The 26376-nt window shown below is 36.8% G+C and overlaps 1 protein-coding gene across 2 annotated transcripts in view; it reads left to right on the top strand.

Moving 5' to 3' along the window:
* SLC35A1 (solute carrier family 35 member A1) overlaps positions 1–25867 on the top strand; it is a 33927-nt gene extending 8060 nt beyond the window's left edge. The window contains exons 1-7 of one of the 2 annotated variants that reach the window (XM_047101941.1): positions 11104–12545; positions 16199–16358; positions 16552–16704; positions 20179–20245; positions 22108–22284; positions 22734–22868; positions 24949–25867. In XM_047101941.1, coding sequence (XP_046957897.1) covers positions 12475–12545; positions 16199–16358; positions 16552–16704; positions 20179–20245; positions 22108–22284; positions 22734–22868; positions 24949–25076 — 891 coding nt within the window. In that variant the 5' untranslated portion in view covers positions 11104–12474 and the 3' untranslated portion in view covers positions 25077–25867. Of the gene's footprint in view, positions 1–11103; positions 12546–16198; positions 16359–16551; positions 16705–20178; positions 20246–22107; positions 22285–22733; positions 22869–24948 lie in introns of those variants that run through there. The other variant, XM_047101940.1, reaches the window with a different exon arrangement.
* The last annotated feature ends 509 nt before the right edge of the window (positions 25868–26376 follow it).

Genomic DNA, 26376 nt, shown 5'->3' with positions numbered 1-26376 from the left:
GGATGATATTAGCTGTGGGCTTTTCATAAATGGCTTTTATGATGTTTAAGTACGTTCCTTCTATCCCGACATTCTTGAGGGATTTTATTAAGAAAGGATGCTATATTTTGTCAAATGCTTTTTCTGCGTCTATTGACAGGATCATATGGTTGTTAATTTTTCTTTTATGAATGTGATGTATCACACTGATTGATTTGCGAATATTGAACCAGCCCTGCAGCTCAGGAAAGAATCCCACTTGATCATGGTGAATAATTATTTTTTATATGCTGTTGAATTAGATTTGCTAGTATCTGGTTGAGAATTTTTGCGTCTATATTCAACAGGGATATTGGCCTGTAGTTGTCTTTTTTTGCTGAGTCTCTGTCCGGTTTGGGAATCAAAGTAATGCTGGCTTCATAGATGAGTCTGGAAGTTTTCCTTCCCATTCTGTTTTTTTGGAGTAGCTTGAGAAGCATAGGTATTAATGCTGCTTTAAATGTCTGCTAGAATTCCTCAGGGAAGCCATCTGGTCCAGACTCTTATTTGCTGGGAGATTTTTGATACCTGATTTTATTTCTTCACTAGTTAGTTATGGGTCTGTTCAAATTTTTTGTTTCTTCCCTTTTGAGTTTTGGTAGTGTGTGGGTGTTAATAATTTTTCATAGTATTCCCTGCTAATTGCTTGTATTTCTGAGGGATTGGTTGTAATAAATCCATTTTCATTTGTGCTTTTATCTATTTGGGTCCTCTCTCTTTTCTTTTTTTTTTTTTGTTTTTTTGTTTTTTTGTTTTTTGTTTTTGTTTTTTTTTTCCACGTTTTTTATTTATTTTTGGGACAGAGAGAGACAGAGCATGAACGGGGTAGGGGCACAGAGAGAGGGAGACACAGAATCGGAAACAGGCTCCAGGCTCTGAGCCATCAGCCCAGAGCCTGATGCGGGGCTCGAACTCACGGACCGCGAGATCGTGACCTGGCTGAAGTCGGACGCTTAACCGACTGCGCCACCCAGGCGCCCCTCTCTTTTCTTTTTGAGAAGCCTGGCTAGAGGTTTATCGATTTGTTTATTTTTTCAAAAACCAACTGTTGGTTTCATTGATCTGTTCTACCGTTGTTGTTGGTTTTTTTTGATTCTATATTGTTTCTTTCTGCTCTGGTCTTTATTATTTCTCTTCTTCTTCTGGGTTTGGGGTGTCTGTCCTGTTCTGCTTTGAGTTCCTTTAGGTGTGCTATTAGATTTCGCATTGGGGATTTTTCTTGTTTCTTGAGATAGGCCTGGATTGCAATGTATTTTCCTCTTAAGACTGCCTTTGCTGCATCCCAAAGCGTTTGGATTGTTGTATTTTCATTTTCATTTGTTTCCATATATTTTTAAATTTCTTATGTAATGGCCTGGTTGACCCATTCGTTTTTTAGTAGGGTGTTCTTTAACCTCCATGCTTTTGGAGGTTTTCTAGACTTATTCCTGTGGTTAATTTCAAGTTTCATAGCATTGAGATCTGAAAGTGTGCATGGTATGATCTCAATTCTTTTATATCTATTGAGGGCTGTTTTGTGACCCAACATGTGATCTATCTTGGAGAATGTTCCATGTGCACTCGAGAAGAAAGTATATTCTGTTGCTTTGGGATGCAGAGTTCTAAATATATCTGTCAAGTCCATCTGGTCCAGTGGATCATTCAGGGCCATTGTTTCTTTACTGATTCTCTGTCTAGATGATCTATCCATTGTTGTCAGTGGAGTATTAAAGTCCCCTGCAATTACCACATTCTTATCAATAAGGTTGCTTATGTTTGTGATTAATTGTTTTATACAGTTGGGTGCTCTTGAATTTGGTGCATAGGCATTTATAATTGTTAGCTCTTCCTGATGGGTAGACCCTGTAATTATTATATAATGCCCTTCTTCATCTCTTGTTATGGCCTTTAATTTAAAGTCTAGTTTGTGTGATGCAAGTATGGCTCCTCCAGCTTTCTTTTGACTTCCAGCTGCATGATAGGTAGTTCTCCATGCCCTCACTTTCAATCTGAAGGTGTCCTTGGGTCTAAAATGAGTCTCTTTAGACAGCAAATAGATGGGTCTTGTTTTTTTTATCCATTCTCATACCCTGTGTCTTTTGATTGGAGCACTTAGTCCATTTACATTCAGTGTTGTTATTAAAAGATACGGGTTTAGAGTTGTTGTGTTATCTGTAGATTTCGTGCTTGTAGTGATGTCTCTGGTACTTTGTGGTCCTTGCAACATTTTACTCACAGAATCCCCCTTAGGATCTCTTGTAGGGCTGGTTTAGTGGTGATGAATTCCTTCAGTTTTTGTTTGTTTTGGAAAATCTTTATCTCTCCTTCTATTCTCAGTGACAGGCTTGCTGGATAAAGGATTCTCGGCTGCATATTTTTCCTGTTCATCACGTTGAAGATTTCCTGCCATTCCTTTCTGGCATGCCAAGTTTCAGTAGATAGGTCTGTTACTACCCTTATGTGTCTACCTTTGTATGTTAAGGCCTGTTTATCCCTAGCTGCTTTCAGAATTCTCTCTTTATCCTTGTATTTTGCCAGTTTCACTATGATATGTCGTACAGAAGATCGATTCAAGTTATGTCTGAAAGGAGTTCTCTGTGCCTCTTGGATTTCAGTGCCCGTTTCCTTCCCCAGATTGGGGAAGTTCTCAGCTATGATTTGTTCAAGTACACCTTCAGCCCCTTTCTCTCTCTCTCTTTCTTCTGGAATTCCTATGATACGGATGTTGTTCTGTTTTAATTGCATCACCTTGTTCTCTAATTCTCCCCTCGTACTCCTAGATTTTTTTATCTCTCTTTTTCTCAGCTTCCTCTTTTTCCATATTTATACCTTCTAATTCACCTATTCTCCCCTCTGCCTCTTCATTCCTTGCTGTGGCTGCCTCTATTTTGTTTTGCACCTAATTTATAGCATTTAACTCATCATGACTATATTTTAGTCCCTTTATCTCTGCAGCAATAGATTCTCTGCTGTCCTCTGTGCTTTTTTCAAGCCCAGCAATTAAGTTTATAACTATTATTCTAAATTCTTGTTCAGTTATATTGCTTAAATTGGTTTTGATCAATTTGTTAGCTGTCGCTACTTCCTGGAATCTTTTGAGGAGAATTCTTCTATGTCATCATTTTGGCTAGTTTTCTGTCCCTTACGCGTAAAAGCTTGTTGTGTGCTCTGCATTGCGAGCCCTGCTATATCAAAGGGGGGTCATATACTTTCCAGGGCCTGGCCCTTCAGGAGGTGTTTTTTGTTTTTTGTTTTTGTTTTTTTGGAGATTGTTACTTGCTCTCTGTTGTTGTGACTTTGGTTTTTTTATTACCCTGCTCATAGTGATATATTGGACCCTCCACCAGGTGTGCTTTGATTTGTTACTTGGAGTAGCCCTGTGAAGGAATACAAACAGACAAACAGGAGATAGAAAGACACAAAGAAATAAAACAAACACCAAAAACTGAAAACAAAAAACCAAAAACACAGACTATAAGTAAAGAAGAGGGTGGAGGCAGTGCTGATGGAAGAGCACATACAAAGAGAGAAATGCCGGGGGTGGGTGGGGGGGGGGAGGGAATAAACGTTGTTTAGGCAGAGAGACTAAAAGGCTTAATCCAGAGAGAGAGAAAGGAAAATAAAGACGGAGGTGGGGAAAACAAAACGAAGATAAAATTACCCAACAGAGACACTATATGGTTTGATTATTCCAGAAAGAGAGAAAGGAATGTAAAGAAGGAGGTATAGAACATGTATCAAGAGAAAGGATTAAATATGTCTGTTTAGACAAACCAATAACCAGAGTAACAGCCTAGAGGAGGGCAAGGATAAGGAGGAGAAATGCGGGGGTGGGGGGGGGATGGAGAGTATATGTATATATTCAGAATTGACCTAGAGTTAATCCAGGCAGTGCTGCAGCGCTGGTCTGGAGAAGCTGTCCGCAGGGCCTGTCCAGTTCCAGTAGATACACAGTTATCTGGTGTGAAAGGGCGTGATTTGGTGTAGTCTGGACCCACCTCCACTATGGGCCCCAGGCCTCATCCCTGAGGCCCCACCTTGGTGGTGGTGGGGGGGGGGCGGGAAATGGCGATCCTGTAGTCTCTTCTCCACGGACCTGGACCTGGTGGACTCTGTTTGAGTCATTCTCATTGTGCTGTGGGTGCAGATGGGGCATCCCTTCTTGGTCCGCCAACTTCCCTGACCCTGCGCTTGGCCAGGATTCAAAGTCCTGCTCCGTGCACTCTGGCACTGGGGGAGCACCTCTCAGTGCAGCCTGATATGTGATCCTGGCTGGCTTTGTCTGTGCCACCACACTTCAGGGAGGACCGCCTTCTCCTACCATGGACTGCGCCGCCAAGCCCACAGGTTGGGGGGGAGGGTGGTGGCAGACTAAGGCAGATGCAGGCAGGCTTTGTCTTTTCCCACAGCACTCCAGGGAGGGGGCCGCTTTCTCCTGCTGCAGACTGTGCCACTGACCTCGCCCCTGAGCCCCGGGGTGGCGGACGCAGGCAGGCTTTGTTCTGTCCCACCACAGTCCAGGGAGAGGGCTGCTTTCTCCCACTGTGGACAGCGCCCTCCACCTAGCCACTGAGCCTGGGGGTGGAGAACACAGGCAGGCTTTGTACTGTCACGCAGCCCTCCAGGGAGGGGACTGCTTTCTCCCACTGCGACTTCGTCCCTGGACTACCACCAAACCCAGGGCTGGCTCCCCTCCTTCCCAGGTGCACAAACAGGGAGCCAGCCCCAGTCTGAAGAAAGCCCTGCAGTTAGAGATGGGATCCCTCTCATTCCCAGTTTGGGGTCTTTTCTGCTGTCCAGATACGGTCCTACACTTTCCTAACTGCTTCCTCTTCCCTTTGTCTCTGCTGAAGGGGATCCCTACCGTCTGTGCCTACGCGGCCTGTTTTATCTCCCCCAGTTTGCAATTACCCACCTATCTTTTCTCAAGTTGTCCCATTTTATTCCTGGTAGATTCAGTCTCTTTTCTTCCCAGACTCTGGGGTTCAAAGTCTTCTGGCTTCCGCACTTCTTTGAGAGACGCAGAAGTATGGATCCCCCTACTTCTCCACCATGTTGGCCCTTCTACAGTAACGCTCTTTGCTCAGAATATGTTTAGTCTTGGCTAATTGTTGAAGAAGTACATATCATTTTATAGTATGTAGAGATGGGGGCAGAGACTCAAGAAATTTCTTGAAATTTTTAGTGTCTTTTATAATTAAGGTTCACTTACAGAGAAATATATGACTGCCACATGCAACTAATGTTTCACTTCCTCCAAATATTTTAAACATATAGTCATACTCCTTCATTTATTCATTCATTTATCAAGTTATGTGCTCAACACTTTCAGATGTAAGAAGGATAGTTGCAAACTACAAAGGTATAGGTCTGTCCTCATGGAGCTTATAGCCTAGTAGAGAACCAGATATTAAGCAAATAACTAATACATTGGTGGAATGTAAATGTAAATGAATGGGTGTAATGTAAATAGAGGATGCTGTAAATAAGTATAATAGAGGGTCTGCATTTGGGTAGGAAGGCTTTCTCTCTGAGAAAGTTACATTTAAAACTAGACCTGAAGATTGAGTAGAAGTTGTGTAGGAAAAGAGCTGAGGGAAGGCAGACATAACAGTGTGTTTGAAGTACCTGAGGCAGAAAAATTCTTGATTTTTAAAGAACAACAGCAGCAAATCACTATGTCTGGAGTGTTGTGAGAAGGGGAGTGGTGCTAAGATGAAGCCGGAGACGTCTGCAGGATATCAAGACTAAGTCTATGGGCCTGTGAGGAATTTTAGATTTTATCTGATGTGCATTAGGCAATAATTGAATGGTTTAAATCAGGGACCAACCAGTGGTGTGACCCATTTTGTTTTAAGAGTCACTGATCTTTGAGGAGAATGGATTTGAAGGGTGCAAGAGTTGGAAGTAAGGAAGTTTATTACAGGCCAGAGATAATGGCCTACTGTGACAACACAGGTTAAAGAGAAGTTAATGGATCTGAGTTATGTTCTGTAAGGAATATCTATAGGACTTGGTGATGGGTTTTTGTACACAGGTGATTCTTTTTTTTTACTTTTTTATGTTTATTTTTGAGAGAGGGAGAGAGAACATGAGTGGGGGAGGGGCAGAGAGAGAGGGAGAGAGTCTGAAGCAGGCTCTGTGCTGACAGCAGAGAGCCCGATGTGGGGTTCGAACTCATGAACCATGAGATTATGACATGAGCCAAAGTCGGATACTTAACCGACTGAGCCACCCAGGCACCCCCACAGTTGATTTTTATTCACATTAGTTCTTTGAAGTCACCATGGACACTGAATTAGTTAATACTGAACCAGTGCTCCTAGAGGAAAAACTGTTAGGTTCCTGTGAGCCTCTGGTTACAATATTTTCATCAACTGATCAATATATAACCTTGTTTTATATGTGTTTCTGTTTTAAAGACACCTTACTTAATATATGTTGATTTGTTAGCATTGAACTCAACAGCCAATAGCACTGTAACTCATGCCTAAAGAAATCTTATCTAACATCTGTTTTCTCCTTTAAGGCACATTACAGCTGTGTTGGAATTGAACAATATGCTTGGAGGCCATTTTAAACAGCAGAATCACCACCAAAAAGCCCAAGCATGTGGAAAATGTGGCATTCAATAGACTACATTTGTTTACAGTAGAAGAACTGAAACAAGAAGGCAGAGCATTGTTTTTTTTTGAGCTCAACTGGGAATGTGTGTATTAGGCAACTCAAAATTTTGGCAGCTCTGTATATGTCTGCCTATGATTGTAAAAGTGCTGAGAGTATTGATTTTGAGGTTACAAGTACACTTTAGCAAATAGGTAGATTTGTACATACAGAACCCATGAATAATGAGGATCAGCTACAAGGTGAGGGAAGGGAGGTGTTAATCATATCCATGTTTCTTAATATAAAAAGCTGGGTAGAGTTATTTTTTTCTGAGACAGGAAAAAAGCAGATTTGAGGGAAGGGGATATCAAGAATTTAATTTTGGGTAGGTATAATTAGTTTTTAGTGTCTCTGTGACATCCACGTGAGCTATGGAGAATAAGCAGTTGCACTGGTAAGTCTGGAACACAGAAAAGAGGTCTGGGCTAGAGAAGTAAACACGGACATCCTTATCACATGAAGTATTTAATCTCATGGGATTAGAAGAAATTGTCAGAAGAGAGCAATCTCATAAAACTATTTTCATTTTCAATGCCTGTTGACTCCATATACCTTAAAGATTACTTTTTTCTGGACAATATACAACTAGAAACCACAGAACCTACATAAAGAACACACAATAATAGATGCAGTATGTTTAGACAAATGGAGGTCAGCTTGTTTAAAAAATAACAAGAGTCAGTCTAGTGTGAAGCAGTGTCCTAGAATTTTGTAAGAGTTAAATTAAGCAGAGTAGGGTAAGCATAACTTCAGTCAAGTGCCCGAATTAGACAAATTAGAATATTTAGGTCCTAGGATTTTGAGTAGAGGCTGTTGTAGCTCCAGGGATTCTGGTGAGCTTGGAAATCTGAAGTCGAGTCACTCGTCTCTTGAGTCAGAACTTTGAGACTTGAAAGGGGCCAATTAATATGATCTCTGTCTAATAAATTTGACCAGACCAAATGGATCAGCAAGGTTCCAGACTCATGTTTTAAATGAATGGCCAGTCTCTCAGGAGTTGAGGTGGTAGGGAGTTTCTCTACCTAGGGAATTCTATTTGGATAGAATTCATGTTGGCAATCCAGGTCAAATGGTGGAGACTCCATTCTCTTTGGATCTTTCTCTTCCTTTTTCCCTTCCTTGGTGTAGAAGTAGTGGGATTGCATCCCCTGAAACATGGGTATTATTAGTATGGAAAAAAAACCTTTGTAGGCTGGCTGGCTTGCTGAAACATTGGAAGACAATAGCTTAATTTTAATCTCAAATCTTTTCTTTGTCGTGTGTGTGTGTGTATACGTGTATATATACACACATGTACACATATACATGTGTATATATGCTTACACACATGTACACATATGTGCACACACATATATGTACATATACATATGTGTACATTACCTATACACATATACACATACATGCTAATATGTGTGCGTGTATACGCATACACGTACACATATGTATAAGTGTGTACACATATGTGCACACATATGTATATGTGTACACATGTGTGCACACATATGTACATATGTATATATGTACACACATATATATACATATATACACACATATATATGCACACACAAATTCTAAATGAAATTCACTTGAAATTTTTATCTCTGATGTATTTAGGATATTTAACTTTTTCAAGGAAACATAGACTTGCTTTAGTGAGGAGTGTGATACATATTGGGGCAACAAAAACCATGGGTTTCATTTACATCTCTTCAGAAACAAAGTAAACACACATCTTTCAGGTTGTGGTAAGAGAACAGAAGGCAGAGAAATGCATACTTTGGTATGGTCTCCAAGAAAACTGAGCATTAAATGAGGAAAATACTGCTATAATATATAATGTTGTAAGTTAAAACTGCCTTAGAAAAACGAAAGAATGATGTTTCTTTTTGTCACCATTGTCAAAAATGAATTTTGAAAACCTAATGAGCAGGCATCTAACTTCTTTCCTTTAGAAAGCAACTAACTACACTCTGGAATACAATCTGTTAATCACTGTCAAAATGTGTTATGTGAAGTGCCAAACACCTTACAAGATTGCAGCAACTAAATTTGCTGCAGACATTCAGGACTGATGGTATTTAGAGTGGCAGGCTGCCAGAGTGATCGTGTTAAGGAAACATTCTTTTCTGTCTCCCCTCAAACAGTGAGGGAAACATACAGGTACATACAGCTAATTTTCATTTCATTTGTGTACCTTTATTTTAGTTGTAGCTATTATTTCATCTTCTATTATGAGAAATCTTAGGCTGAGGGAAGATTTATTTGCCAAAGATACGTAGAAAGTGATTTGCAGTGATAGGATTAGAAGACATGTTCCCTGATCTTTAATTTTCAAATTATGAGTCTTTTAGAATAGTGAAATAATTGAGCAGTTTTTGATTAGCAAGGACAAAGATAAGAATATAGTAGCATTGTTAGACATTTCAGTAGTCTTCAATTTTGTTTTTTGTTTTTCTCATTTTTTATTTCTAAATCTAACGTTTTACCAAGTATGCTTTTTTTTTAAAAAAAGTTTATTTTTGAGAGAGAGAGAGAGCGAGAGAGCGAGCGAGCGAGAGCACACAAGTGAGAGTGGGGTGGAAAGAGAGAATCCCAAGCAGGCTCCATGCTGTCAGTGCAGAGCCCAACATGGGGCTCAATCTCAAGAACTATGAGATCATGACCTGAGCCAAAATCAAGGGTCTGACACTTGACCGACCGAGCCACTGAGGTGCCCCTACCATGTATACTTTATAGTCTTTCTCTGTATGTGTTTGTGCGTTTTTTTTCTGAATTATGTGAGAGGAAGTTTTATACAAGGTGTCCCTTTGTTACCTAGATTCTTTAGTGCATATTGCTTGAAACAATGACGTTCTGTTACCTAATCATAAAATACCAAAGTTGAGACATCAGTATTGACACATTACTGTTATTTGACAAACCTTAGATAACTTTGCCACTTGCCCACTAATGTCCTTTTTTAAAAGTTTACTTATTTTTGAGAGAGCGCAGTGGGGTAGGGGCAGAGAGAGGGAGGGAGAGAATCCTAACCAGGCTCTGCACTGCCAGCACAGAGCCCAATGCAGGGCTAGAACCCATGAACTGTGAGATCATGACCTGAGCTGAAGTCAGACGCTTAACTGACTGAGCCACCTGGCGACCCTAATGACTTTAATAGTAAAATAATATTTAACTGTTCTATCTCTAGCTTCCTTTAATTTGGGACAGTTCCCCCATCTTTCTTTTTTTCATATCTTTGACATAGTTAAAGAGCACAGTCCCTTTATTTAACAGAATGTCCCTCAGTTTATGTTTAGTGAAGGTGTTCATATGATTAAATTTGTTTGTTTTTTGTTTTGGTCAGAAATATCACAGAAATGATGTCTTCTCAGGGCATTGTATCATGAGGCACGCAATATCTATTTGCTCCATCACTGGTAATTTAATTTTGATTGGTTAAGGTAGTGCCTGCTGGGTTTCTCCACATAGTTACCCATTTTCTCTTTGTAAATTATAAAGATCTTGTGGAGAGATACTTTGTGATGAAGTAAATACTGTTTCTTATAACACCTTCACTCACTAGTGTATGGCCAAATGGTAATTTCTTAATTCCATAATTTCTTGTACATTTATTACTTAGCATTCTACTCTGAGAAGCTTTCCTTTTTTGTCTCTGTCTCTCTCACACACAACATAGATTCATGAATTCATTTTAGGGGTTAGGATCCATTAAAATATATTTTGATGCTCAAATTGTCCCAGATTTGGGCAGTGGGATTTTCTTGAAGCTTCTCTGTCTCTCTCTTTCATATTTTTATCAATCTCTGAGCAACTTGTTTAGCATAGCAAGGTACCTGTCCTAACCTTAAATCATATGTTTCTTCAAGAAAACTTCTTCCTTTTTTTTTTTTTTTAATTTTTTGAGAGTGGTATTTAGAAACCATAATCTACCCCATAATCTTCTGGGGTATCATTGCTTCTAGGCCCTTTCAGCAGAGGTAGGAAATACATGTATGTGTATACATACACACCTATCTGTTTCTGTATGTGTATGTACGTCTGTGTGTATAACCATAAGTTATATAATGTTTGATACCTATAATTACCATCTAAGATCACAGTTCATTTTAAACTTCCCTTATCATATTTGTTCCCTTTTCTAATGGTGATGAGTCTGGCTTCCATTTTCTTAAGATATTTATTTATTTGCTTTAGAGTACATAAATAGATTCAGGATTTCTAACAGACAGCTGTGAAAAAACCTAACTAAAGTTCAGTATTTGTATGTAGGTGTTTTACCTTTAGTTTTAGAGCATATAGTAAAAAGACTGTGTTTTTTAGAATACTTAGGTTAGTTCTCTTTTTCCTCTTCAGTGTAATTTTGTTATTCATTTAAAAAACTGACCCTTTTCTTGTTTGTAATCAATTTTAAGTTTTTCATCCTTGTTGATTTTGTTTATAATTTACAGTAATTTTTGGAATATGAAATTATACTTATTTTAATAAATTAGAACTGTAGAAAAAAAGGGAGTATGGGGAAGAAATAATAGATGGCTACTTTGATAAATGTTTAAAGTTTACATGGACTAATTGGTGAGTTTCAATTATATGTAATATGTGTGTATACATGCTATATACACTGTGTTCCACTGTACTTTTTTTTTTCCACTTAAATGTTTTATCTTAGAGTTTGTTCCATGTCAGTACATATAAATCTGTCTCATTCGTTTTAAGAGCTGAGTTGTGTTCCATTATATGGATATACTATATATTCTATTCTCTATGGATGGGCATTTGGTTTGTTTGCAGTCTAAACAAAGGTATAGTTAACTGTTTTCTTACTACACTGCTGTGCACATGTATGATTACAGTCAGATCACTTTTAAATTGAAAAGGAAATTACTAAATCCTATTTTTGGGGGAGGGGACAGGTGAGCAGTTTGATGTTGCAAAAGCTCTATATGTGATTAAGTTGGTTTTTAAGAATCTTTGAGTTATAAATTACCAATTTCTAAGTTATAGTCTGAAACATAAAACAGTGTAGCGTTTAAAATATTTTGGTATTTCAAACTAGTTACTACTACAAGTCACAGGAAAATTACTGGTTAGCTGTATTCTTTACTAAATGCTGTCACAGCTATTAAAACTGACAGTTTTGATTTAAACCTGTCATTTGTGGTATGAAGAAATGGAAGTGCAAACACTTTCACATTGTCTTAGACCAAAGTCAACTTTGTATTGTTTGTTTTTCACCACAGTCTATAAAGACTCAATAAATCTAGCAGGATGTGTAAATATACATATATTTTGGGTGTTTTTAGTAATAAATGAAATACATTACATAAGACTGGAGAAAATTGTTTTACTTAAAATTATAATTTTAATTATTTTGTAGTGTTATCTAGAATAACGTAGCTGTCAAATACTTACAGATTATATAGCCCTATTCGGTTTCTCCTGTGTGGGGTTTACATTTTTGACTGCCTCTTTGTACCCATGTTGTAATGGATTTAGGGTCATAGGGAGGATGTAAAAGTCATGTACCTTATGATAGGTATTTTTGTCCTCAAGTGACCTCATTATTGGTTTTTATATCTAGTTCTCAAAGTCTTTTATGTGAGTTAATCATATTTAACTTTGCAGAAAATAAATTTATAAACAAGATTTAACTTTCTTAAGCTCATAAGTAACTTGTGTTTCATTTTGCACAGTGCCTTGGTAACTAGCCAAGGATTTTATGCCTCCTAGTAGTTCTCATCAGATCAGGAACTGGAAGAATGAGGCCTACTTTTGACCAAACATAGGTCAAAAAGAATTGGTTTCAGCCGGTTGATGGGAAATTTTAGGGGGGGAGGCAGCAGCGGAATCTCTGCAATCAATGTGGAGCTTCAGAAATTTTTCAGGTAACAAAAGGTTGCACACAGATTCTATTCCAGTGATAAAAATCAAAAACTGTTTTAAATAAGAAATTTAATGGGAAAGACGATCTCTTTAAAAAAAAAATTGTATGTGTTTTATTATACATGCTTTTTTTCTTATTTAGCAATGTCATTTATAGAAAGTAATACATTTGTTTTTAACAAAAGGTCCTTAATAAAGAATTTGATTTCTAAGAAAATAACAGGGCAGGAAAATGGAAGAAAAAATGGCCTTTTGTTTTTATATGTTCCTTTTTATACTATATTCAAGGCTGTAATATATTTAGAATTGAGTATTTTTGCTTAATAGTAAAATAATATAGGACTACTAGTGTTTTTTGGAAGATATATTGCAGTTATGTATTTTTTTTTAACTTTAGTGAGTAAAGTTAAATGCGAGCTTTAAGAGCTATACTTTTTTTTTTAAGAGCTATATTCTTTTTTTTTTTTTTTTTTCAAGAGAGCTATATTCTTAATACTGTTGTTAAATTAAACAGGATTTAATCTGATCAATATTCTTATGCCTCCTAAACCTCTTTATTCTTTCTGATATATATATTTTTTAACATTTAAAAAAATGTTTATTTTTGAGTGAGTGTGTGCATGTGGGAGAGGAGCAGAGAAAAAGGGAGACAGAGGGTCTGAAGCGGGCTCTGTGCTGACAGTTCGATGCAGGGCTCAAACTCACGAATCGTGAGATCATGGACCGAGCCACCCAGGAACCCTTGATGTTTCTATTATTGTAGAGCTTTTGTTTTCTTTTATAAGTTCTTTTAGCATTCTCTGCTATTTTTTATAACTAACTTTGAAATATCTTATTATAATTATATAATATTGCTATAATTGTAAGGCACTACAGTGAAATTTGAAGTTTCCAGTAGTTAGCATTCTGAAATAGCTTGGTTTCTCTAATATCTGTATTAGAGACGGAACCAGAAAAATATACTAAAGCCTTCCTGGCAGTGAATAAATAGTAGCTCCTAAGCACCCAACACAAATGAGAGAGCCAGAAGAGCCAAAGACCTGAAATCAGTCCGGACCCAGTGTACTTTACTGGTTTGTCACAATGAAGGAGTACTCAGATTGGCTGGTGATGTCGCACAGGCCCTGCTTTTTTTATTTTTTGAGAGAGAGAGAGAGGGTAGGGGGAGAGGGAGACAATCTTAAACAGGTTCCTTGCTTGCTTAGTGTGGAGCCTGACGCTGGGCATGATCTCACAACCATAAGATCTTGACCTGAGCCGAAATCAAGAGTTTGACACTTAACCGACTGAACCACCCAGGTGCCTCTCATAGGTCATTCTTTTTATGTGAAAGCTGAAAGTGTGATGGACAAGGTAACAAAGGACAAAAGTGTCAGGGAGAAAAGGGACCACAGCAACTTTGATTATTGGTGCAGGCATGGTGGTTATTAGAAATAGTAATTAGATACTTATGTAGTCCATATTCCAAATAGGGCATAGAGAGCCAGTGATAAAATGGCCACCTCTTTTCTGGATAGGCAATAATTCATCTGATACCATTGAAGGCTTAGAGTATCTCTAAGGGGTGGAAGTAAAATGGCATTGCCCATAGCAAGGGATTAGGGAAAGAACTAGCCACTATACTGGAGCTTGGGGAATCCAGCGTAGATCGGTGGACATGGTGGTGGAATGTGGGAGATGGGGACAAATGGGTATTTCTCCGTGAGCACCACTCTGAAGATATAGCAATATATGTCAGTATTTTGGAAGGCATTAAAAGTAAAAGTACAAAAGCAGTGTCCTGTACTTCATAGTCTGTAAGATTTATATCTTTGCTATTTTGTGCTTACTAGTGAGAAGTAGGACATTAAAGAAAATGTTATGTTTTCTAATACATCATCTTGTTAAGATGGCTCTTTGAATTGTACTCCTGTGGTTCCTTTTATTTTAATGTTTCTCTTCAATTTTGTTATTCAACTGTATAATTGAGGGAAAACATTCTGTGAAAAAAATAGGGTTTAAGGTATTGAGAAAGTATATAGGACATCTTAGATTTGCATTAAAAAGTAATTTAAAGAAGAATGTCACATTAAAAAAAAGGGTGGAGGGCATCTGGGTGGCTCAGTTGGTGAAGTATCCAGCTTCTGCTCAGGTCATGATCTCATGGTTCATGGGTTCAAGCCCCACATTGGGCTCTCCTGACAGTTCAGAGCCTGGATCCTGCTTTGGATTCTGTGTCTCCCTCTCTCTCAAAAATAAACATTAAAAACAAAACAAAACAAAAAACTGTCAAATGTTTGAAGAGCCAATCTTCAGATACCTGGAGAACTCCACTATGTAGAATTTCTCAGTAGTGATCTTTTTGGTATTCTTTCCTTCTTCTGGATAGAGTTTGTAGTCTCCCATCAGGCTGTGTGCATTACTTTTCAGCAGATAGATTTACCATTGTGGTGTGGAGCATGTTGAATTTGGCAGCAGAGGAAGACCTGTAACTAAGAAGGGTGTCTTGTTTTTATGACCTAGGCCACATTTCCTGTCATACTTAAGCATTTTCTTGCATAGGCACAGGTGATCAGTTTGACACTGGACTTTTTGCCCCCCCTTCAGAACATGGGGAATTATTTTTGCAGTCTTTAAATATGAGAAAATTCGGTTACCATTGATTTTGTTGACCAAACATGTAAAAGGCTCATTGTGACTGTCATTAGAGTTAAAACAGACCTCCCTGCAGAAATATGGTCTTGCCCCCTTAGGATATTATGAATTGCAGTTAGGACCCTTTTGATAAAGCCCTTTTTTTGGTGTTGGTTCTTATTGTAAAACATTGTTTTATTTTTATTTTCAGGAAATTTTCAACAGGGGAAATATGAACCATATTAGCTAGCTCTTCCTGAGGAAAAAATAAGAATAGTTAAGAGCTTGCATATACATCAAGTAGCAAACTTATATACACTACAAATAGTTTTGTTGATATTAGTAAATTATTATTTCCTGAAAAATTATAGATATGTACTTCAGTTTTATGAGAATACGCTTAAATGTATTATCTATACTTCATAAGCACTTAACGGATTTACAGAGAATATTGACTTGAAATTGCTCAATCCCTATCCCAAGTAACTTCCATAACTACCAAAGACTCTTTGTAATTAAAAACAAAAGCCTTTAAAAATAGATACACAACCTAATTAATTAAAATAATGAGGGTGTGAATTTGATGTAATGGCAGTTAAGGTGGGAGGGATTACATTAAAATTTTATAGGTAGTATTAGCAATTCCGTTTTCCTGTTATGTCATTATTTATAAATATACTTAAAAATTGCTGGAGCTTTGACCAGAGGTTGATGATGGTAAACCTAATTGTCTTATTTTCCCAAATAGAACTTGTAATTGTTTTTCTTTTATGCAGTTATGTTTCTTTTAATCTAAAATTAGTTGACAATTATAAAAACAAGTTTGCTAAGTTACATCAGTGTACCTAACACAATACGGCTATTCTGTGTGAAGGATTCTTATCAAAAGGATGCTCTTGGGGTGTCTGGGTGGCTCAGTTGATAGAGCATGCAACTCTTGATCTTGGGGTTGTGAGTTGGGTGTAGAGACTACTTAAAATCTTAAAAAAAAAAGCTCTTTAATATTCTTTCTCACCCCTTTCTCACCCTTTTGTTTTCAAAGAGAAACTGGTAGTCTGGGTAGATTCAAGGCGTCTTTAAGAGAAAATGTCTTGGGGAGCCCCAAGGAACTGATGAAGTTAAGTGTGCCATCATTAGTGTATGCTGTTCAGAACAATATGGCTTTCCTAGCTCTTAGCAATCTGGATGCAGCAGTATACCAGGTAAGTGGAGGTAGATGACAATGAAAAGTGAAAAGTAAAATCTCAAGTTAAAAAACAAAAAAAAAAAGTTTTTATGGTGAAAAGACTTATTAGCCCTTTATCACATTGTTTTTTTCCTCCATAATTCTATTAATATCAAATATTCGTGTCAGACAATAATGTTGAGTTCATTAATTTATTGTTTTGTTTGTAGGTGACCTATCAGTTGAAGATTCCCTGCACTGCTTTATGTACTGTTTTAATGTTAAACAGGACACTCAGCAAGTTACAGTGGATTTCAGTTTTTATGCTATGTGGTGGAGTCATACTTGTACAGTGGAAACCAGCTCAAGCTACAAAAGTTGTGGTAAGAAACAAAACGCTCACCAGAACTAAAAGACAACACTTCCTTAATCTTATAACACTTTAGACCATCACATTGATGAATATAGTACATTTCTTTGAAAATAATCTTTGCCCTACAGATAGGCTTTTTTTACTCCCTTATCATAATGTTATTATTAATAATAATATAACTTAATTGTCCCCCTTCCTCTATTTTTCTGGAGGAGAATATGCATAAAATATGTTAGACATGGAAGGTACCTTAATGTAATCAATCCCCTTCATTTTATGGATGACAAAATTGAAGTCCTTTTTTAGACAAATCCCAGAACATTAAAAAAAAAAGTTTATTCATCTATTGTGAGAGAGAGAGAGAGCTCATGTGTGCACGAGTCGGGGAAGGGCAGAGAGAATCCCAAGCAGGCCCCACGCTCAGCGTGGAGCCCGATATGGGGCTCGATCCCATGATCACAATCTGAGCCAAAATTAAGTCAGTTGTTTAACTGACTGAGCCATTCAGACTCCACAAAATTGAAGTCTCAAGAAGTGACTTGTTTAAAGTTACAGTTAATAGCTAACCTGTTACTAAAATTGTGCCAATTTCATACAGTTTGTATGTTCAGAACTTACAGGCCTCTTTTAGGCATTTTTCTCAAGAACACCAACACCAAGGGAAGTTTTCTTCATCTAATTTTCATCCTTTCTCTGAACTCAGAAAGTTTTTCTTGTAATCTTTTTGCACACATTCCCACTATCAGTGATAGGGATTATAGGGGGAGTAGTGTTTTTACTGATATAACTAAAACAGGGCCAAAAGTGCCTTTCTAATTTTCAATTTAAGACTTAAATGGTACCTACCTGATTTTCAGAAATATGTTGTATACTTTATAGGTTATTTTCCCAAAGAGAATTAGGAAGTGGGACTCTAGTGAATGACCTTCAGGAGTTTTCCTTTACAATCGAATACTTTCTTCACCTTTTAGCAAATAAAAGACTATGGTTCTCCTAGAGGTATGAGGCAGCTGGAGATGTATAGAGGGCATGTGCAAGTAGGAAGTCAGTTATTTTTTACGTAGCTTCTAGCCTAAAAACTACATGGAGGATCCCCCCCCACCCCTGGAAAATGAGGTTACAATGAATGTTTATGGTTTTACATGATATTTAAACATGCTTATATCCTGGTGGCATTTCAAAACACTGATCAAATATACACTGCACATTTAATTTAGTTGTAGACCTTGCAGAGAAAGAAATTTATTGGGAAATAAGGCAAACAAAAGTTAAATATGAACTTTAACACTTCACACCATTAGGAAAGATGTTAGGTCCACCGCACATAGGTAATGTATGTGAAAAGCTTAGTAAGCTAAAGCAGATTATTGGGCAGTTTTCCTACTTTTGGACCACTACAAAAAGTTCTTTCATATTTTAAGCAAAGTGCAGCTTCTTGTAACTGCCTCTGTTTTTTGTTCTTGTCAGAATAACTCAATTCCCTACCAACTCTATAGGATAATCCTTTGAATATTTGAGGAGTGTCACATCATCACCCTCCAGGTCTTTTTTTTCCTCCCCATTGAGACAGCCTTGTTGTTTCTTTCTGTATTTTCTAGAGATTTCTTGATTCCCTTCCTCTTGCCCCAATACTTCCTTGTATTTCTCTTCTAGATGCATTCATTATTGTTCCTCAGTAGTCTTAAAACCTCACACTGTCTCTAGCCTTTGACTGAGCAGATGAAGTGTAACTTGTGAATTACCTCTTTTGTTCTGAATACTAGAGATTTGTTAAATTAGCCTATAAGTTTCTGGGGGGAGGTGGAGGGAAGATAGCCATTCAATAACTGATTATACACAGAGTTTCACACAACATAGTTTATTTCAAATGTGTCATGTGCAGTGGGCTGCTTCTTCTAACCAAAATGCAGGATGTATTTATTTTAGTATCTTGTTAGCTTTGGTTCATCATTCAGGCATTTGAGGTCCTTCCAGATCTTATTATCCATTATTAGGTTTTTGAGTGTTAGTGTTCTACAGATTCGACAAATATGTCTTTGGGTCTTCCCTGAAAATTTAGACAGGAGAGGACCAGAGTTCTGTGGCTGTGCTTTTAGATCTCTTTAGCTGGACTTTCCCCCCTTTTGCTCAATAATCCTTCTCTTCTCTCATAGTTTTTATAGGTCTGCCAGGAATTTGAGAGTGCCTTAGCTAGGTAGTTCTGGCTTGAGGTCTCTTGAAAGTTGCAATCAAGATATTGGCTATGGCAGCAGTCAACTGAAGGCCTGACTGGGCCTAGGGGATGTTTCCAAAGTGGCTCATTCATATGCCTAGCAAACTGGTATTGGTTGTTGGTGTAGCTTGATTTTATTCCATTAGCACTTTGCTGTATGAGAATTCACTCAGCTATGGATAGAATTGTACTACTATTCTCAATACATTTCTGTCTTGTTCACAAAAATATTATGTAGATTTGTCTTTTTTTTTTTTTTTTTTCAAAATATACTGTCTCTATAGAATTCCCCTCATCATACTAACTAGGAATCCCTTCATAAGGAAATTTGGTATGTCTCATTCTTAGGGAAGCCATATTATTTTCTAGTGATGACCATTAAACTTTTTATGTCATCTGTTCACGCGTTTTGCTAGTAAGTCATTAATAACAATAACAGTTGCAATCACTTAGACCAAGCTTTCTCTCTCAGACATTTAACATAAAGCAATACTCACCTATATCAGGCTGTTTATTTTGAATAAGGTATGTGCTTGTCATAGTATAGTCATGTGTCTCTACTCTTTAGTTTCAGTGTTACTACTGAGATAGTATTTATCTCTGAGGAAAGACTGATGAAAGTTCCTTAAGGGTTAGTTTAAGGAAGAAAGAGAAAATAAAGTTGAAATAGGTTAGGGCACATATACATGCATCTTTTAGCACAGAATTATGATTATATACATCTGTCAATCTCTCTCATCCATGAACTGTTTAAGAACCACAGCTGTGTATCATCTTTTTATTCATTTAGTACATAAGACAGTATATCTGGCACATAGAAGGATACTATTAATATTTGATAGAAATTTAGTAAAGTAGGAAATCTTAAAGTCGTTACTTCATTTTGCAGGTGATAGGAAATACAAGAGTTAAACTGTTACCATTTCTGTGATTGAGGCTATTAGGGCTTGAGTTAAGGTGGTGGCAGAAGTTAAAATTAAGAGGCAGGCTGACAATGCAAAATTCTGTGCTAGGATGACGGCCTGCCTGTTATTAGGAATAGGCACACATGTTCGGTAAGCATGGCTGCAATTTGAGGGACAGCTTTTTAATTTAAGTGCTTTGGTTAATCTCTGGGATGGCCTTTTGTTTGTTTCTATCTTAGTTTGTAGACTAGCTGTGTCTGATGTGGCACATACTTTCAATAGAACCATAACAAATTTTTGTAGTCATTTGATCTCTTGGATGAATTCTATTTATGAGTCACTAATAACTTTTGAAACATTATTGCAGGTGGAACAGAACCCATTGTTAGGGTTTGGCGCTATAGCTATTGCTGTATTGTGCTCAGGATTTGCAGGTAAATCATAAATGCATTGCTTTATTCTGTTAAATTTTCTAAAAAAACATTAATAGGGATCTAGTTTATATTATTTTATTTTAACCATTTTATTCCCAATAAGGCTTATCTTCCTACTTATAGTTTTGTGTCAGCTGTTTTTTCAGCAAATGTGTGGTAGTGTTTAATTCGGTTCAGACCTAAGACATTACTCATACTTGCAGTAATCTAAGAACATATTTAGGTCATGTTGACCATCTTCAGTCCAGATAAGAACCCAAAAGTGAACAAAGACTTCTAACAATGGACAAGTTGGCAGTTAGAAAGCTCCAGTACCTCTTTCCATTTCCTGGAAGTGGCACTATCTTCAGGCAATATCCTCTTGCTGTGGGATATGAAGTTGCCAGCTCAGTATCTGTTTTTTCCTGTTACCCTCAAGTTCTTCCTCTAATAGATTAGGAATTATGGAGTAGGGAGAAAAGGGGGTGGGGTGGAGAGTACCTCACCGAAAAGTTAATACATAAAAGTAACAGCCAAAAAGGGAGGGATGAGAACCGAAATCATTAACATAAAATAAACATGGAAGTCTAGAGTCATATGTGTAGGAACAATCCTCCACTTAATCAAGAAGAGACAAGGTGTGAATGTTAAGTGCAACATATGTTTTAGAAATAGTTCCAATAGAGAAGAACCTGAATTTTTTTTTAGTAAAGAGTATATTAGTCATAGCTATGTTTTTATTATTTATCTTTATTTGTGCTATTTCAAGAGTTAGGATTCTTTTTATTTTTGACTAGGAAAGTAGGCTGGATGTGGAAGTGAAATATTGCTTGTGAAAAAGATCTTTGATAAAAGGGGAAGATCTAAATTGAGACATATATTTAATGATAGCATCATGCTAAATTTTTATCCTTAGGAACTAGTAAATTAGAAATAAAAATTGAGTTACCCAAGAAATATGCTATTAGACTTTTAAAAATGGGAATAGGAATAACCATTACATGTTTCTTTCCATTCTCTGGCTCTAGCACACATTCACCAAAAACAGCCTTTTTTTCCATTATAATTTTTAGTTGATTAGTATTTGGCAGTTTCTAAGTCTGTAATTAATGTGTTTATAATGAAAATCTTTAATATCCTTGAATGTCTCCATGTGTTCACTTTAAGTATAAAACTTAGTGGTATGTGATTTTGTGTGTATATGATGAGGAGTCATTTGCTTTTCTGGAGTATCTGGAAAAACTATGGACCCTCAACCCCAAGAAAATGCACATACATACAAAATGTATTACCTAGTGAGCGAGTTCATGGTTTTTCTGACATTGTTTAAGAACTTGGTTTGTGGAACCCTGCTTTAAAGGAAAATGGCTTCACTCAGCAATTTCTATTTAAGTTTTATTTTGGTTGTGTTACTCTGAAAAAAATCCCAAGCGGTTATTATATAGGTTATTTTGTAAAGCTGGGAGTTTTCATTACTAGGCAGATATTAGAGGGATATGATTAAGATAATTGACTCTAATAGTATAGTTTTCCTGCTGACCAAAAGAAGTCTATTATTGGCATTAACAGAAAGCTTCTGTGATCTTACTGCTACAGTAATGGGAGAAATTGTTCTTAATAATTTATGAGTTTCCTGTTGTATGTGGGTTAGAAAATTCCCTCTTAGTTACTAATTTTATATGCTCTATAAAAATACATGTTGCTAATGTCAAAATGCCATGTGTCACAACCAGCATAATAAATGTGCACTTGATGTAAAATGTGTTTGTTCCCTGAATCATATACTTTTACATTGTCATAGGTCTAGGTTATTGTTCTAAATGAAGGGAATTTTCAATTACTTTTTAATATCTTTCATATTTGCATATCTAATTTTTTTCCAGGAGTGTACTTTGAAAAAGTTTTAAAGAGTTCAGACACTTCCCTCTGGGTGAGAAACATTCAAATGTATCTATCAGGGATTGTTGTGACATTAGTTGGCGTCTACTTGTCAGATGGAGCTGAAATTAAAGAAAAAGGATTTTTCTATGGTTACACATATTATGTCTGGTTTGTCATCTGTAAGTATCCAGGAATTAACAAGTTCTGGGTAGATCCTTTAAAAAAAAAAAAAAAAAAGTCTGTTTTGAGCCTTTGATAGCATTTTGAAATTGTTCCTCTGCTACTGTGAACACGTTTGAAAATGTAATTTTGGTTTTATTGACTGACTTTGTGGCGTAACTCTCCCAAAGCAATTTTGCCTTCACGATCAGTAGTATCTAATGTGTTAGCAATAAATGTGTACAATTTAGTAGTAGAGCACATAGCCCTCTGGGCATGTGAAAAACAATGTTGTTTTATAGGAACTATTACTCGATTTTAGTACAAACTCTCTCAGATGGCTGCTTCTAAGGAAAATCGTATTTTCCTAGGTAAATTAGTATGGCATCTCTGGGGGTGAAAACTGCTTCACCATCATAGAATGTTTCATTTTTTGAGTGTTAAGATTTTCTTTCTTTCTGTATACAAGTTCTTGCAAGTGTTGGAGGCCTCTACACTTCTGTTGTGGTCAAGTACACAGACAACATCATGAAGGGCTTTTCTGCAGCAGCAGCCATTGTCCTTTCTACCATCGCTTCAGTGATGCTATTTGGGTTGCAGATAAGTATGTCTTAGTTTGTATTTTTAAGTTTTTAAAAGAGCTTCTCACTTCCTTGACTCATTAAATATGGCAGTTGGTCATAAATTCCTTGTTTTGTTATAGTTTATTCTACAAATGCAGAAGTTCATTACCTTATGGGAGTGGGTCAGCAGTACTGAGGTTGTTTCCATGGTCCTAGAGCTTAGCTGAGGGGTACTGGTTCTACTGAAAGTGACAGGGCTACTGAGTTACTACAAAGAGCCTTTCTGTAGTCAGGACCTCCCTGTTTCCCTGGTTTTAGATACAAGACAACCTGAATACTTCTTGGTGAATATAGTATGATTAGGTTTGCAAGGAAATACAAGGACTTTAGGGAATGATTATTTTCAGCAGTGCAGTTACAGTAAACAAGGCTTTTTATGAGGGGGAAAGAACAGAAAATTCTTTCATGTCCCCCTTAGTTTGTACCTTCCTAACTTTTGGACATAGGTATAAAGGTATTTTTGTTTCTTATAATATGTAATTAGTACAAAATTCATTATGATAGCTGGCATTCTGGCACCATCACTGTACTAGTCCTTCTAATATAGACTTCCCTAGCCTACACCCAGCATTAAGTTGGATCCTGAATTATTTAACATTTCAGGGTGCTGTAATAATCATTTTCCTTACTGATCAATTATACCACAATCTGTGAAATATCGGCAATAAGTAAAAGAAACAGACTTGGCCTGTATTTATGTTTGATTTTAAAATTGACTATTGTTATAAATGCAGATAGAGGAACATCAAGCTTGTAGAAATCTTTAAAAAAATTTATTAGTTGTGCAACTTTGGGGAAGTTACTTAACCTGTGTCTCAGTTTCTTCATCTGTAAAGTGGGACGGATAGTCTCCTAGGGTTGTTTTAGGTAAAGTGATTAGAATAGCGCCTGGCACCCAGTAAATATTCTGTAGAAGGCCAACCACTTACCATTTCAGTATCACTACTTATAGGCCCTCCTTTAGATACATTTCTTACCTGATTTTGGTGAACTTTTAATTGTACTTCTGATCCTTATGCTCAACAAATCCTTATGCCTTTTCTCCTAAGGAATACTTGGGGGCAGTAAAAAAAAAAAAAAAAATGCTTTTCAATTAGAACATCTTACCAATCTTCCAGTTTTCTATTTAGATTTAACTTACCTCCCTTTTTTTTTTGACGGGAAAGCTAGTCTTCTCTTGTTAGGAGTGAACTAATAAAATCATAGCTTGATGTCATTTCTCTGCAAGCCATTTTTAAAACTAATAAGATTGTGCTGTTGTACTCCATACAGAATTTGGTTCAGTTTGGAACAATATACAGTTTTGACATAGATTTTGACATAAACACTTATGTATGAAATGCTTACTTGTCAAGTTTGGGCAAGTTGTAATTTATGTCCTGATTTTCGGGATTAAGACCAAAACAAAAAAAAAAGACAAGGCTAGCAGAAAATGAAATTGTACTATCATCATTTCATCTCCTTTTCAGAAATCTTCAATCATTTTGAGTCATTGGTTACTTAACTCGAAATTTTGTGCTCAACTACCTTTTACTCTAAATTTTTACAGGTTTCTAGTACCATGGAAAAGCCACATTCCACTGCTCTTTTTTAAATTACAGCATATGGTGCGGGGGGTGGTGGTGCCTGGGTGGCTCAGTTGGTTGAGTGTCGAGTCTTGATTTGGACTCCGGTCATGATCCCAGGGTTATGGGATTGAGCCCCATGTTGGGCTCAGCATGGAAACTCCTTAAGCTTCTCTTAAAAAAAAAAAAAAATAATAATAATCCTTTAAAAATTTAGCATATAGGGAAGTTAGTATGTTCTTTGTCAGTGGTCTGGGACAGGCATACTCGTATTCTCACAAAGCATACAGTCTCTTTGTACCTTTTTTGGGGGTGGAGAGCCAGAATTGATTCTCTCTGTAAACCTTACCATCTATAAAAATAGAACACTGATAGATGTATTTTCCATATGATCTAATGGTATAAACCTATAATTGAAAGATTTCAAAATTTAAAATGGATTATTGTTATATAGTTTTAAGGACACAGATACAGATTAATTTTTTTTTCTTTTCAGCACCCACCTTTGCTCTGGGTACTCTTCTTGTATGTGTTTCTATATATCTCTATGGATTACCCAGACAAGACACTACATCCATCCAACAGGGAGAAACAACTTCAAAAGAGAGAGTTAGTGGTGTGTGATTTCAGCCTCAAAAGACTCTTACCAAGACAAAAACTGTTTGCATTAAACTAGAGCCTTAAGTCAATCCGAGAAGGTAGCTTAAACAAAAACATGTTAACTGTGTCATAAGAATTAAGAAGAAAGCTATCTGAATGAACTGCTACAAAGATTTAATGTGACCTGTTTTGGGTCAACCTGTTTTGTTTCAGAATGAAAGACTTTTATTGTATATATAATGTATATAACAAAGTATGGAGAGGGTATGATATTACAAAAAAATCATGTGAGGATACAATATTCAAGTAACAAGGTTTGGGACAAGGTTAAGGGTTAAAGTGCCAAAGCCATTTCTGTACGAACTGTTTTCTTGTTCAGGAACCAGGGGAGAAGGATGACCCCTCCTTGTTCTCCAATTCATGTACAGTATTTCATCCCAGCAGCAGTAAGACCCAGCTAGCTCTTTTCTTACAAAAGAGAGGCATAACCAAGCCAGGCTAGTTCAGAAACAAACTGAATGTTTAACTTCTCAAACTGAATCTATTTCATAATGCAGGCAATGACTTCTGGGTGGTGACAGAGTACTCCTGTTAAGTGCTGTATTTGTGCCATTCATTGTCTGGATTCGTATTTCTTTGCTGTTAGATGATCTACTTTTCTTCAAAAAATATTTCTAATGTCACTTTTGTACTTTTTTTTATAAAGTATGTTTAAAACTATTGGGCTGTCAATAATTTGTGAAATTTTAGTGTTTTTAAAAATTTTTCTATAATGTTAATGGGGAAATTCAGCAATAAACTTTATTTATATGCAATCTATGATCACTTTTTGTATCATGATTATGACCATTAAAATAATGCAAAATGTAAAAAAAAAAAACACCAAAAACATTAAATTTTTCATTTTTTCTATGTTGGAACTGTATCAGGGTTCTCTGATGACATATAAACCAACTCTTGGCAAACCTGAAGCAAAAAAAAAAGTTTATAATTTATAAGAAAGACTACAATCAGAACTAGGGCTCTAAGCTATAGGAGATCATAAACAACAGTCTTCAGGGAGCTGCTTTTGGAAAGACTGGCCTCTAACCATCACTGTCCCTGTGTCATTTCAAAGTTCAAATACTGAGGTGGCTACCACAGATCTGGGAAGGGGGAACGTTTCTCCAAACAAGTGGAGAAGGATATAGGACATGAAAAACATGTTCCAGTTACACATTTTTATTCCATGGCTAGTTTGTGCTAAGGAAATATTAATGATTAAGTAAAAATTAGTAATTGGGGGACCTGGGTGGCTCAGTCGGTTGAGCATCCGACTTCGGCT

The sequence above is a fragment of the Lynx rufus genome, unplaced genomic scaffold (genome assembly GCF_022079265.1).
Source record: "Lynx rufus isolate CCGP_SWC_20201006 ecotype Redwood Valley unplaced genomic scaffold, mLynRuf1.p SCAF_6, whole genome shotgun sequence".
In the NCBI taxonomy this organism is placed as follows: Eukaryota; Metazoa; Chordata; class Mammalia; order Carnivora; family Felidae; genus Lynx; species Lynx rufus.
The sequence above is the reverse complement of the archived record's forward strand: the minus strand, read 5'-3'. Positions and strand labels throughout refer to the sequence as shown.